Raw genomic sequence first — 13,427 nt, 5'->3', positions numbered from 1 at the left:
CTGGCAATAAATACATATAAATTCGGCTTACATGTGGCTATGGAAATGACATAAATATGTAAAACAATTCATTTTGTAAATAATCGTAAATATGTTAGAACAGAATTGTACTGAAAGTGATGTTTCAGTTTCGTGTGGGTGCTCCCCCAGAGTTAAAAAATCCGTATTATAAATTCTGTGGTTTCTAATTTCATACCCAAAAAATCTAAACGGCAGTTTTACATGGCAACTTTGTTAAAAGCAACCGCCGCGAACTGTTTTAGGTACGCGAAGTGCTCGTTTCGCGTACGGTTGCACAAAAAATTCATTTTACTCCCTTATCTAAAGATGACTGTTTTTAGAAATCGAACTCATACCCTGAGAGAGGCCATACAAAATACGATTCCCTGTATTATCCCCGAAATATTTGTAAATACTTAAATCTATTCAACAATATAATATACAGAAACATTTTCTTTTTAATTAACGATTCCCTATTACCAAGCACACCCGTTATAATGTCATAAAAAAACGAACCTCTAAACTTTACTTTTGTCATTTATTCAACTTAATACGTGGTTTGAGACTTCGTTCTACCAACTACTCGTGTGTGCCAACCTAATTCAAAATTTTCCCCAATGTTGATCAGTCGATACTTCTGTCTAAATAATCTTAAATTATTAACATGGTTCAACCCTTGTGAATTTATAATTTCGTAAATACACTCGTTTGTTAATATATCTATTTGTTATACAAAATGTATCACGTAACTTTCCGACTCTGACGAACTTAAAATACAACCAGTAACACTTCTTTCATTTATGTATAACTATAACTTTCATTAACGATAATTAATTAATAATTAATGATAATTAAATTATATTTCTTGGTATATTCCGTACTCTGATAGATTGTACGTTTTTTGACAGAAAACAGACCCAGAGAGTAGTGTGGCGGGAATTAATCTGCAGGGATACAACGGTTTTCTACATAACGTGAAAAAATTGAGATGGAGAGTTTAGTATTTTTCACTGCTTTATGTTTTGGAACTAGAATTTAAAAACGTACAATCTATCACCGTACGGAGTTTATCTAGCATTTTGTGTACATCCACAAAAATTACTTGACGGCATCCGGCATCTCATTCGTTTTAACCTCGCTTCGGGAGTTTGACCACGTGTTTATGTTTGTTTGTTTTCCTTGGCATTTTTCGATTTGTATTACAAAATAGTTTTTTTTCAAGACATAAGAATGACAAACGGCAAACGGCAAAGAACCTGCTTCATTGTGAAACAGGCTTCGGCGTATATCGTTCTACGCAACTAGGCCACATCCCCCTTTTTTATTACTATATCTGTTGGTTGGCCCAAGTATAGGTACTGAATATTGAGTTGCATACATTCGGCGTAGATCTCGGATAGTTACGTGAAACACCTTGCACAGTGAATGTCAAAAGTTTGGAATAATACAAATACGTGTACATATTTTCTTTCTCATTCAACATTTGGAAAAGAAAACATTCTCGCATAATTTTCGTTTTCTGCGCAATCATATTCAAATATGTAGCAACATAATCCCATAAAAAAATTGCACAGGCCACTCAATAAATCCTCTTCAAAATCCTAAATAATGCCCCGGTTTAAGAGATTTTTTACTTTTAGTTTGTTCATAGCCAACGTGCTTTCAATTTTAAAATCGATATCTCAGGAACCATCCAGCCCAAAGCTGGATGGGCATAAATCAGAATTTAAATAAATGGTCTATGCAAATATACCGGGTGAGTCAAGTTTTACCGCCCGCACGATTAACCCTATTTAAAATTTTGTAAAAACTACGAACTTTAGGGTTACATTCCCTTAATCGAAGACTTCAAACGTGTGCAATCAATTTTCCCTTATCACTTCATTCGGAGCCATCAAATTTAAAAAATCGATAATTCACAATTAATTCAAAGAACATATTTATGAAATTCCCATCAAAAGAAAATTGTTCGTTTTTGAATTATTCCAATTTTAAGATTAACAGCGAAAAATGACCAAGATTTACAACTACAGTGTCATAAATAAATACCTAATTGTTGGTAAACATCTGTTGAGAACTTTTCTAGTAATTCTTAAGCCCCTAAAGGGTAGCATAAACAACCCACGTCAACTTCTTCCGTAGAACCCAATTTATTTATTTCAAAAACCTGTGATGTTTTCGTAATTTCAATCATACCAAATATTTCCTGAATGTTTGAAAGGATTCTTAGTGAAAAATTATGTAAATTAATGCAGTGGTTATTGAATTAAAACGAAATATTTATCTGTTTTATTAAAAAATTTGGAATTTTCACAGACTGTTCTGCACCGATATACAATCATTCCTGAATTTTTTGAGAATTTTAAATAGATTAGAAGAGGGTGTTTGCGCTCGGGCGGTAAAACTTGACTCACCCGATAAAAATGTGCAACAAAAATGGAAGCGGTTGTCATTTAAAAACATTGGCGATGATGTTATTGCACAGAAACGGAAAATTCCGGGAACATGAAAATTATTTTCATGAATAAAATCGACCAGTTCGCATTCTTTTCGAAAAACTCAAGAGAAAAGAAACAAACTGTTACCTCTTAATTCGACTGGAAAGCCTTATAACTGAAAGTTTTTAATAAATGATAGAATCATTTTCATTACACCCAGCTGAGTAACTAAATATCTTCATTTTGGCAAAAAAAAAAATTAAATCCTTTTGGTTTTGAACATTTTCTTGTCTAAGGAGAAAAATTCGTAACAATCTATTATTTTCAAAGAGTACTCGAGCGAGTCTTAATTCTTTTAAGATCCTCTGTGTAAAAAATACGGCTGAAGGAAATCCATCTTCAGGCCATTTAGATGCATGTACAATGAGCACTAACATAAAAAAAAAATCCGCCCAGTACGAAATCCCTAAAATGTATTCATACGCCTTTGCTGTGGTTCGCTACGGAGCGAGCGGTACACATCAAAAGCGAGTCGTGCACGGTGTAAAGAATTTATTGAAGAATTCCTCGTCACTTGCTTACCATCCAACCGAATACGGAATAAAATGTGAGCAAATGTTCGTTCCCATATGTAAATGCACCTCTATCGCCACCTCAACATTGCTGCACAACAAAAGACAATCGAACTTCGGCTTGTTGATTCCTATGCAAGTTAGCTACTAACCGTTCAAGTGTTCCGCTGGGAAATGTTACCGTTTCCTTGTTCAATACAATAATCCCAACAAATATGCAACTGGAATGTACAACATTCAAAGAGGAACAGAAAATCCTCTCTATTCACTTGTCCCTCGTCCAAGTGATTTCACGACTGAAACCACTACGATCAAAATAATTCTCCATCCCATTTTGTAATTTTGTTACACAACAATAGTGAATCTAATTGTACGAAATTTGATCACTCTTAAACAATCACCGCAAATAAGTGTTCCCCAGAACTGACCCTCGATTGTCATTCACTTGTTCAAACGAGTGTCTGCACCAGACATGTCAGCACAAGAATTTCTCATCCCCTAATTTTCAAGAGCGAGATCGACGCAACCCCCCTTTCAAAAAAACTGAATTAAGAGTTTCAAGGGGCATCGTCGTGATTGACACACAGTTGAATCACAATGGGCAATGGAGGTCTGACTTTGAGGCAGTCGGTGTTTGATTGCCTATTATTCCGGGACAAAACAAAACCATTTGCTCCATATGTGACTAGTTCTTATTTATGTGCATGAATAAGAAAGAGAGTCGACAACGACATTCTTTCTCGACGTCCACAGTCCTGGGCCACTTGATTAGTTCTGCTTTTACTCGCTGGCGCTGCATCAAATCTGTGCTGTCAAAATGACATTTTCGTAACCTTTGTAGGGTCAGAAACAGTTTCTTTTGTTTCTACCGATCCTATTGCATTTACATTGCGTACTGACATGCAGTTAACTTTCTACATCCTACTAGTTTTACATGAGCTGGTAATTTTGCGACAGTTCACTCTACTTTGTAAAAACTCCATCTTGTAGCAGACTTTCCGTCTGTGCCGCCTTGTTCATCATTTTGTTAAATTTTCGCCGTCAGCAAAGAAAACAAATGGCAATGCACCATTCTGTGAAAAAATACAAAGCAATCTCCTTCTGTTCTTTGTTGCAATTATCTTCCCGAGCTGCATCATTTGATGCAATTACGTCAGCTCAACTTCACTTAATACGAAACACAATTGGAACGCATCTCTTTGAAGTAGAGTCGGCCGCACGGGTGCGTTTACAATAATAACAGCATGCTTTTGCATAAAACAACAACACTCGACATATCCATGCACTGTGTTCAGATAGATCAGGTCATGCAAACGGCCATCTGACAATTCTTACATTGGTGATGGTGCCAGTTTGACAGGTAGGGGCAGGTTGAGACTGTTTGGGTGCGCCGGGGCAGCTTTGTAACTGCAATAAGGCAGCGGAAATCGCCAACTGTATAGACTAAAATTTCCAACGATATGTATAATGTGATGTGTGACAAAGGAAACGCATAAAACGTCACAAAAGCATGTGTTATTATGGCGTATTTACATGGAACTACAAGCAAATATGTACAGGTGTCAGTGTAAACGCGAGGGAAAACTTGTTCTCCTCGGGAAACAGTGTGATGTGGCTGCACTAAGGTGATCCGCTCAAGAGCGACGGATTTTACGACTACTACAAGCGAACACGAACATACCTGCCGAGTTTGGGGTCCTCTTCGTGGTGCTTCGACTTGTTCCGGTCGCAGATAAAAGCCAGAATGCCAGCTCTGTTCACACAGAAGCATATCAAGTCCACTAAAATTAGCACCAAAATGACAGCAACCACTACCAGTCCAATTATGGCCAAGTTAGTGACTGGCGGTTCATTATTAACGACAGCCGGATCGATACCTATCGAACAAACCAAGATGAGTGTCGGTCCAAATTCTCGCCGGCTCGGAGTGAGTTCAATATTTAGTATGTTAGTCTGACTGTGAATGAGTAAAAACGTGACGGAGTCACAGTATTGTGAGTGTGATCGTATTCTCCCGTACATGTCTAGACTATTCTAAGACAGCTCATGCTGGTTTCCAACAAAAAAAACAGCTTAGAACTCATTAAACTGTGAAACAACCAAAGTTGGAAATAAATAATTGAACAAAAGGGGGGCTACGAATAATCCGTTTTTATTGTGTTGCTATCCGCAAATTCGAGAATCTGCGAACGGTGTTGGTTAGTATATTACACCCAAAAATAAACCCAAGGCATGCAAAGCACAAATCAAAGAAGCGGGTCGTATCTATAAACTACCAAGGAGGACAGAAGAGATCGCGGATTGATTTGGGTGACCCTCTGACGCACATCTGTTCTGTCCTTGGCTCGGATCGGCTACGGTAACGAGAAGCTACGTACATTTCGTCAAGTCGTTTTGTCCCTTGTCGATTAAACACAGTGAAAAGCAAGAATTCACTAAGCCACTGTCAATGTCACTTCACAAAAGCACAACTTAAAAAAAAATCAACATACACAACGGAATTCAACTCAAAACAAACGTACTTCATATGATTTTATTGATTCAATTATATCTGATATAAATTGACATGTTTACTTTTAATTGCATAAATAAGTGGTAATAACTATTACAATGAGATTGTGTCTTGTTCTTTCGTTGATGACTCAAATTTATTGTCGAATCATGTAAAAAATGCGACGAAATTATAACAACTACAACATAACCCTTATAAAAAGTTTTTAGATCTACTCGATGGCGAACTAAAGGTGACAATAAAATCTAAAAACTTTTTTAAGTACAAAACAATGAAAACATGCACACGTGCAGACATTAACTAATTCTGGCACAGATACACAAAGCAAGAGAGGTCTCCGTTGTAGTCGTCCGCTTCGATACTTAAGTCAGTCTTTAATTTGGATAATCGTAAATCTTTCAAACGTCAACACCAAATAGAATTTGTCAACTACCACAAACACCTCTTTTTGCCGATACTTTTTGGTATAATCGATCTGAAACAATCTTTTAAAATTTCGGTACCACCTAACGATATATTTTAGTTGGCAGCACAGGATGGTTAACAACTGAGTATTATAACAATCTTATGGCTACAACATGCTCTGGTCGTCGAATCACGCAACATTCACACTAACTACATGCAAATCAAGATAGAAGACTATTTGGTTAGTAAGAGTGGAAGAACTATGAAGCTCAATAAAAACGGATATGACATTCAAAGCTGCGTCTCCAAGTATAAAAAACAATTAAAAAAGTAAAACGGAAGCATGTGCCGTGCTCCTATATACAAAATGAACGGTACAACGCGATGGAATGTGATGAAATCATGCGAAAAAGCTCAATAACATAATACAATCTGCATATACCAGTTGGAAAAAAATTGGTTAACTTGTTCTTATACGATGCGTGATTATACACGTATTTACATAATTAATTTATCGAATGGGAACACATTTAATTTAATTAAACCCCTGTAGTGAGATAGTTTCGTGAAACTTTTCCTATTCAGCACCGACTCGTATAAAACGCACAAAACACTACGATTATAGTCATTGAAGCCTGTAGAAGGGTACAGAAAGATGCACTTGAAGTCGAGCTCCCATAAAAAACACCTGGAGGGGAGGGCATTGTTAAAAAGATAAATAGAACACACACACCACAAAATAATAAAAATCAACCGGGACTATCGAAAATCAACAAATTTTTATTATTTTGTCCTGGACGCACACAAGCAACAAATCAAAAATTCAAAAAAAAACCCTAAACTACGAAAACAAAATTCTACTGATCGAAACGAAAAGTGGAAATAATCCGGCGCTCGCAACACGGACGGTTCCGGAACTGTACGTGTCGTAGCTGTAATATTCCCGATGCTCACCTCTGGCCGTTTTCACTCTGATTTGCGCCGGTGAACTTGAACCGATTGTGTTGTGTGCACGCAATTCGATTTTGTAAACAGTGTCGGGTTTGAGCTTGTTCAACTCGTAGCTGGCGTATTGGACCGACTGCTTGATCTCCTCGCTGCACTCGTTGTCCCGCCATTCCCCGTTCACCTTCTGGACCTGGAAGCGACTCGATCAGAGGGGCCCACCGACGGCGTAGGTGTACTCACCATGCAGTATCTGATCAGGTAGTAGTCGATCGGATCGCCGTTGTCGTTGGGCACTTGCCACCGCAGCTCGAAGTGGTCGGCGTAGGGGCTGACGGCGATCACGTCTTGCCGATTGCTGCTGTTGTCGTCGGGGATGCTGTGGCTGGGGACGTGGATTTTGGGCTCCGCCGGTTCGGACCGTCGCGGCATCGTTATCTGGGGGGCGTTCCGCCACGGGCCGTAGCCGACGTCGTTCTTCGCGGCGAACTGGAACTGGTAGGTGGTTTCCGGGATCAGGTTCTCCAAGATGTAGGGAGCACCTGCCACAGGAATAACGATCATGTATAAAATTGTTCGTTCAGTTTGGTACACAACACAATAAAGCCGTTCGATCGGGAGAGAGTAGGTTTACGGGCAGGATATCCGTTAAAGTAAACACGTTCATTTCAAGATTGATTGCACCGCATGAGAGCGGCGTCGCGGTCTTGAAACTTTGGTCAATTATTCTACATGAAGGGTGTACGTCGTTGCAAGTTTCGAGACAGTATTGGGCAGTGAAAAATTGTGAGGATGTCCTAATTGTGAGAAAAAAAGTAGAGAAGTGAAAATGAAAAGTAAGGAGAGTGTGAACAGAGATCGTCTAAAATAAAGGACAAATTGTGGGAAATTAAAAAGTAGGTATGGTTGTGAGAACGTCTGAGAAGAAAAGCAGTGAAGTAATAAAAAAGAAAGGAGAATGTTAGACAGAAATATGGTGAAACAAAGGAGAAAAAAATTGAAAATGGCGATAGGAAGGATCATACAACTAGTACCGATGAGAGGAAAAACAATGCAAGCAAGACAAAATGAACGAGAGTGGTTACTTGATACTAATTAAGGAGCGGTTTGAAAAAGCGAAACTAAAGAAAAAGTACTGAAGAGTAACAAAAAATGAGGTCAAAAAACACAGAGAAATTAAACTTTAAATAATTGTAAATAAATTGAAAATAGAAATTGAGGATTCAATTTCAACAAGGATTAAAAATTAAACCACTATTTTGTAACTTTGGAGAAAGAAAGAAAGACACACTAAGGAACGACACAATGGAAAATGTGTAGAGACCATAAAAAAAAAAATTAGAACAAACAATTAAAGACATATTGTAAAATAGTTTTTGTACTCATAGCCTTGAAAGCAATGCTTCCAACATCCAACGCTCGCTCCGAAACGAGTGCTTCCCGGTCGACTCGAATGTAAAAATTGCAAAAAACACTGGCCCTTTGAGGCATTCAAAAAAATTTTAATTTAATTTTCGTACAAAAAATATTGTACGCACCACTTGCGTGAAGACATCTTCCGTTCATTCGCGCATTAATTAAAGGCACTCGCTCCTTCGTCGCTCGTGCTTTAAAAAATACGCTCATGCGGGAACATCGTCTTCCCGCACTTGGTTCGTAAATAACTATTATTTAATTAGTTCATGTGTAAATTGGTTTTTTTTTGGCACGAGTGGGTCAGTTTAAAACGCAAGTAAAACGAGTTGGGTTTTCTTTTTTTCGGATCGTCTAAATTCTCGTTCTCAGCTTCCATAATTTTCTTGGAATCAAAATTGCGAGCAAATAAGTTGTTTATTAAATATAGAAAATCACCAGAACAATTGCTTAACCTGCAATTCCTGTCACCTTTGTTAAATCAACAAAAAAAAAAAAAAATTTTTAAATATTCAAAACCGGACAATTATTTTCGAACAGAGGGAGTATTAAATATTTCGGTGCGTAGCATCCAGTTAAATTTGATATCAAAAATGTTAACAAAATTAATATTAAAAATTATAGAACATGTTCTACCTATAAATTCATCAAATATGTACTCAAAAATGCGCGGGCGCAACGAAAGCACCCCGCCAACGTCCCCACTTATTTCTTTACTGTCAGACTGTCACACTGTCAGTAGTAGTGTCAGTTGTCAATTAATGTTTGAAGACATCACTGAAGTTTGAAGTGTCTGAGAGCGTTTTTAAATTCATCGATGGATCAATCGGTGGAATCAGTTTTCTACCAAAACGTTGTTATATTACTGTTAGATTTATGTTGAACTTAAGAAAACACGTTTCTTTATTCACCAAAAATTTCATGTTAGCCTCAACCAAAATTCACCTTTCCCATCTACAATGGGAGTTGGTTGTTTGGTGGACGAATAGTGGGGGAAATGTCAAAATAGTTTGTCGAAGTCAAACTGTCAATGTCAAAGCAAAGCGAGGGAAAAACTGGAAAAGTGCAACATTATTCACGTATCCTCTAATTTTTTCATGAGTCTTTCTTCTGTTTAAAATAATTTCTTCATCAGAGGAAGTTAATAAATCATCATCTGATGAATCTTCCAAAGGCATTGTTATCCGTTTTACCAATATTATGGTCCCAAGAAGACTAATGTCGCACATATTTATTCATATAATAATAATAGTCGCCGAAAATGAAAAAATGTTTAGGTTATGTTTACACTTCGGGTGTCATGACATCAGCACCAGTAAGCACAGTCATCAGTTTTCCACCAAATCCGTGTCCCTATTCATCACATTTTTGCACAACATAAATGTTCAACACAAAAAAAAACTTATGATTGACAGTCCACCAATGTTGAAATTCACCGCAAAAAGTTGATGAATTTAAAAACGCTACCTCTTTGAACGGTTAGAACATCACAATTGGGTTACGTTGGAACTGTCAATACTATGTCGGTAGCCATAGCAACAGACATGTACCCATGCGATTATGACAAAAACGTGAACTGCGTTGCAAAGAGAATTTTCATTTTCATCAGTTTTATTGTTCAAATTTCAAGGTCAATCGTATAAAAAAATGTCTACATTTTTTATGTTAAATTTATTATTAAAAATATCATTGTGTTAAACCGCCTTTAATGAGAAATCTGTTACATATTAATTCCAAATACCTTATAAGCGCGCCTACTCTCGTGTCAAAAATAAATTACTCCCTAGAATTCGAACTTTTAGGGAAATAACGTTTTACATGTTGTGTGTAACTAGAATTTTCACAAGTAATTTTGAATGCCTAAGGTTCGTTACTTTGAATTTAGATATTAAATCCAAATATTATAAATATGCCGCCAGTAACCAAAATTGATTGTGAAACGAAAAATCATCTATCACTTAGAGAGAAATTAGTCATTTGCAACTGTTAACTTGCTGCTTTACATTTTTGGGATATCTTTTGTTTGTCACCAGAAACCACATAGCCTCCAACCTGACCAAATTTATGCCAACCTAGTAACGAATATCCCTAAATGCTAGGGAGTAATTTATTTTTGATACGAGTAGTTACTTTTCCTGGTGGTGCCAACTTAACAAGTCCCCAACTAATTCATTTTGCTTTGCGAATTTCGCAAAAGCTGGATAAAGATTTGTTATTTTAGAATAAATTAAGCTTTCTTATTTATCAAAATTTATGTTAAATATACCTAATTTGGATGATTCCATTAAATACCAAATTAATAATGTAGACTATTTATTATATTTATTATTCCTCCTTGAACGCCCAGTTTTCATTTTACATTTTGGAATTATTTTGGAATTATTTTGTATTATAGTTGGATAATGTTCGAATTGTCCAATTTAAATTGAACTACAGATTAAACACCATATTTTCGAATAAACACCTCACTATATGTAATAGATTTCCCAAACGTTTGGCGATTTTCTGTATTTATTTTATCTTATCCAGCCATCCCACTTTAAATAATAAAAACGCAAATGGCATCATGTAACAAACAAGAGAATATGCAGTGAAGATTTTTTGCTGCCGTCAAAGTAACATTTATTAGTGTTTACTTGCGTTTCCAAGAATAACCATCTGTTGAGCTGCAGAGAGTACAATAAACGTGTCCAAACTATTGTTAGATTTATTACTGGCAGGCCGGGTTTTGTATGCACACACATACCGTAGAGCGAACGTGATAGGGTAAATCTCTGGATAAGACGAATTCAAATGTATCGAAATCCCAAATTAAACAGTTAAAGCAACAATCACAACCTTCCAAAAACTGCACGCAACAAATAAACGAAAACATTTCGGTTGATAGATCGAAAGCGAGAAACATCGAATTCGCGCTCCACTTACGGTAACTCCACGTGTGATTCGCTGAAAGCTCCCAATTCTGGCCCATGTACCTCTCGCCCCTGTACCGCACCGTGAACGACCTAATCGGCAGAGTATCGAAGTAAGGTGGCGGCTGTATATCGAACTTGATCGTAGTCGCCGTGATACTTTGCGCCTTAATCTGCGTGATAACCTCCGGCACTCTGGCTTCCTTCAATTCCACCCAAATCGAGTCACTCCCCAGCTTGTTGGTGGCCACACACTCGTACTTGGTGAAAAAGGTGTGCTCCGTGCCCGAGTTCACGATCAAATGTGAGATCGGTCCGTTGCCTTCCTGCTTGAACCTCAGCATGTCCGGAGTGATTGGTCTGTTGTTGAACTTCCAGATGATCGTGGCGTTGGGGATGGCCTCCGGGATGCAAGTCAGATTTCCCGGGTGGTTGTTCCACGCCCACGCAATCTTGTGCAGCGCTTTCGTCCTTTCGAACGTCGGAGGAAACTCGACGGTGATGTGACCGTTCTTGTAGCTGGTTCCGGCGCTGTTTTCGGCGATGCACTCGTACAAGCCGTCGTCGGAGCGGTTGAGCTTCGTTATGTCCAGGATGCCGAAGCATTCTCCCTTGGTGTCGATGCACTGTTGCTCCAGGATGATGCGGCGGTCGTGCGGCTGTTGACCGATTCTGAGAGGTTCCTTGGTGCTGAGTTTCCTGAAGGTTATGTTAGGTTTTGGCCTTCCTTTAGCCTTGCACATGATCTTGGTGTCGGAGTTCACCGGAGCTGTGACGTTCAACAGCTCGTAGATCTTCGGTTTCACCATGACGTCGATTTTGACTGTGCTTTCGACGCGTCCGGCTTGATTCTCTGCTATGCACTTGTAAATGTCGTCGTCGTTGAACTCCACTCTGGTTATGATGAGGTCGCCCGTGTTTTTCTTAACATCGAAACGGTCGGTCTTGGACAAGTCTTGACTTGTACCTTGCTTGATCCAAGTGTAAGTTGGTGGCGGTTTCCCTGTTGCGACACATTTAGTCCACGCAGTCTCACCCTCGATGACTGACACTTTAGTCATCTGCTCGATCTCCGGAGGGATTATAACTTCGACCTAAAAACCAAAAAATACAATCCTGAACTGACCCCACCGCGACATATCCACCTTGATGTTCTTCACTTTTATTTGACCAGTGGAAACCACCACCGCCGTACATTTGTACACTCCGTCGTCCGATTCTTTGACGTTTTTGATGAGAAGCCCTTCATTTTGCACCACGTACCTATCGCTGGTCACTATCATCGACCCGCCGTCTTTGTTCCAGTCGACGATCGGTGTCGGATCCCCTTGGACTTTGCACTTGACCAAATAGTCCCGTCCCGCCCTGGGAAATTGTGATTCGGGAGCGTCCACGAAAGTGATGTCCACTAAAATCATGCTTTAACGTCTGCCGGCCCGGACAAATTAGAAAACTCACAGTAAGTCCTGACCATAACCGTGGCCCTCAACTCTTCGCTGGCGTAATTGGCGGCGCAAGTGTAATTTCCAGCGTGATTTGTGGTTATACGTTGGAAGATCAGAACTAGTCCCGGGTCGTCCCCGATACTCTGAAAATTAAAACTTAAATTAATAATGCCAAGTCGAGATTAAAAATGGGCCGACGGTTCGGTTGACAACCGCGCGCGTATTTGCCTAAGAAAATTGAAAAATGAAAGTTGGCGCATTTTATATTTTCTTTACCGAATGGAATTTCTCATAGTCAAATCGGCCGCGATCGTTGGATGTTGATTCATTTTCGTTTCTCCTTCAAGATTGTATTTTCTTGCTAACTTTCCAATCTTCCGCCCCTTTCAATTGGAATAGTAATTTTACAATTTAAAATTTCTCCCCGATAACGTCCCATTCTTTATAATAAATCATTAATTTCCTCGTTTTAATCATTTTTATTGTGTCTCCGTCTACTCTTTGCCCGCCAACTTTTCACTCATCGAGTGGAAACTTCCAAACGACATCACCGTCAGATTCGGTTCTTTTTCTCTTCGGTAAATCAAGATCTCGACTTTTACCCTGAAACGGCTTAATAAAATTACGCAGTGCTTTCACCATTCTCCATAAATTTTTAAAATGATATACCGAGTGACTATAAATGATTGAAGCAAAATAGTGGATTGGCAACACTGATGCAGTTGGTAATGCAAATCTTCTCGTGCATGATCTGTCAATTTAGTTTAGGTTAAGTCACGAAGTAC

At 38.5% G+C, this 13,427-nt stretch overlaps 1 protein-coding gene across 4 annotated transcripts in view; it reads right to left on the bottom strand.

Annotated features, from left to right (window-relative positions):
- Nucleotides 1–13,427, bottom strand: part of Fas2 (fasciclin 2) — a 96,962-nt gene that overhangs the window by 3,493 nt on the left and 80,042 nt on the right. Inside the window, exons 3-9 of one of the 4 annotated variants that reach the window (XM_069050071.1) lie at nucleotides 12,656–12,785; nucleotides 12,343–12,605; nucleotides 11,211–12,291; nucleotides 7,116–7,414; nucleotides 6,882–7,065; nucleotides 4,692–4,887; nucleotides 4,346–4,453 (exon numbers count right to left, since the gene is read on the bottom strand). In XM_069050071.1, the coding sequence (XP_068906172.1) occupies nucleotides 4,346–4,453; nucleotides 4,692–4,887; nucleotides 6,882–7,065; nucleotides 7,116–7,414; nucleotides 11,211–12,291; nucleotides 12,343–12,605; nucleotides 12,656–12,785 (2,261 nt within the window). Of the gene's footprint in view, nucleotides 1–4,345; nucleotides 4,454–4,691; nucleotides 4,888–5,529; nucleotides 6,616–6,881; nucleotides 7,066–7,115; nucleotides 7,415–11,210; nucleotides 12,292–12,342; nucleotides 12,606–12,655; nucleotides 12,786–13,427 lie in introns of those variants that run through there. The other 3 variants (XM_069050072.1, XM_069050074.1, XM_069050075.1) reach the window with 3 other exon arrangements.

The sequence above is a fragment of the Tenebrio molitor genome, chromosome 6 (genome assembly GCF_963966145.1).
Source record: "Tenebrio molitor chromosome 6, icTenMoli1.1, whole genome shotgun sequence".
Classification (NCBI taxonomy): Eukaryota; Metazoa; Arthropoda; class Insecta; order Coleoptera; family Tenebrionidae; genus Tenebrio; species Tenebrio molitor.
Note: the sequence above shows the minus strand (reverse complement) of the source record. Positions and strands in the feature narration are given on the sequence as shown.